Source organism: Belonocnema kinseyi, chromosome 5 (genome assembly GCF_010883055.1).
Source record: "Belonocnema kinseyi isolate 2016_QV_RU_SX_M_011 chromosome 5, B_treatae_v1, whole genome shotgun sequence".
In the NCBI taxonomy this organism is placed as follows: Eukaryota; Metazoa; Arthropoda; class Insecta; order Hymenoptera; family Cynipidae; genus Belonocnema; species Belonocnema kinseyi.
The window spans coordinates 22747945-22749538 of record NC_046661.1 but is presented as its reverse complement, the minus strand read 5'-3'; the positions used below and the strand labels follow the sequence as shown (position 1 = coordinate 22749538).

Genomic DNA, 1594 nt, shown 5'->3' with positions numbered 1-1594 from the left:
ACAATTCGCCAATTAGCACAAATGGTAAGTTCCGACAGTGCCTACAAGTGTGCCTACTGGCCGCTAAATGGCAATACCGGTTTCATATGTATACACCTGGTAATAACTGTTATGTAGAACATTGTGTACTTTTATGATTTAGAACAATGACAGAAAGTATTATTGTTCTCACCATAAAGCGCCAGTCTTGATCCTCTGTATTTTATTTAATTGACTTACTTCTTTATGTATTTTGAACATACCATTTCTTTATTTGATTAAAGTGACGTAAACAAATATTCTCAACAATTTTTGTAAAAATTATTACATTATATTTAAAAGGGGTGTTAAACACTTTGTTCACTTTTTTATGCAGAGAGCTCGTCCATATGAATTTGGTGCGGGCAGACGTAGCAAGGCCTATAGTTTCGGCGTTGGCAAGAGATTTAATTATGATGAACAGCACCTTGATTACGTATCTGATGCAGCCTATAATTCGAATCCCAGAGATTTAGTGGACAACCAATCAAAATACAAACGTGGCCCCTCTCAGCGATTTTCATTTGGTGTGGGTAAGAGAGGAAGAGAGACAACCTTATCTAACTCTGAAAATGCGGCCGATAATATCAAGAAACCGAAAAACAAAACATACGATATTAATCTCTATGAAATTTACAATTTGATGCGCAATTTTGATAAAGAAAATGCACCTGCGTAAGCACTAGGAGTCCTAATTCCCAATTCAGCTGCAAGAGTGAAATTTTTGTTATGCAATCTTTATGAACTATATATTAAAATTTTAGGTCAGTTTAGTGATATAAAATTTTTCATATTGATATGCATGCCTTGTGTATAATACTTTCTACTTTAAAGGTTGTTGTTTTGTCATGTGATGTCATTTAACTCTTCGCAAACGCTATTGCAAGTTTTGTAAATAGATCACATCTTCGATTCAGGTGGACTTAGAACACAAAATGTTTCCTACGTTATGTAACTAAAAGTTCCTAATTCCTACTTTCTACAAATAACAATGCTCCTTAAAAGAGAATGTTAAAATCTGTACATGTAATATTTAATTGACTACGTATATATTTCATGATTATATGACTTTGTATCTACGTGACCTTATATACAAATTTGCATTATGCTACATTGTTTAGAGTCATATACGCAGCGTACATAACGTGCATAACACACATAAAATGATTGTTATTATTTTAGTTTCTAAGCTTACTCAAGTCGAAATTTTAGCCCCATTTAAGTTCTGCATAATTCCAAATAGAACCTACTTTAGCCCTACCTAAAACACCATGTCCTCTTTTAAACACAGTTGGACCCTATTTTAAATATAAAAAAATTTAATTTGTTGAGAGAGAAGCAATTTCTTCCTTCAGATCGGATAAATAAAAAATGTAGTATGCAAAATTATTTCCTTCTTTGATTTATGTTGTTTAGTCTTTTTCAGTTTATATATAGAGGAGATTACTCGAATATGAGATATTCTCGTAATATGAGAAAACGGGGTATCAGCTAAACTAAGAGACCCACTCTGTTGGTTCTATCACTAACTTGTAGCCCTTGAAGAAAGAGTAATTTCGTGGCATAGTCCATTTTT

At 32.9% G+C, this 1594-nt stretch overlaps 1 protein-coding gene across 7 annotated transcripts in view; it reads left to right on the top strand.

The window, feature by feature from the left end:
* The window catches only part of LOC117173462 (allatostatins), a 386079-nt gene extending 384702 nt beyond the window's left edge, over nucleotides 1-1377 (top strand). For all 7 annotated transcript variants that reach the window (XM_033362052.1, XM_033362047.1, XM_033362050.1 and 4 more), the window contains one exon: nucleotides 356-1377. In XM_033362052.1, coding sequence (XP_033217943.1) covers nucleotides 356-697 — 342 coding nt within the window. In that variant the 3' untranslated portion in view covers nucleotides 698-1377. The remainder of the gene's footprint in view (nucleotides 1-355) is intronic.
* The last annotated feature ends 217 nt before the right edge of the window (nucleotides 1378-1594 follow it).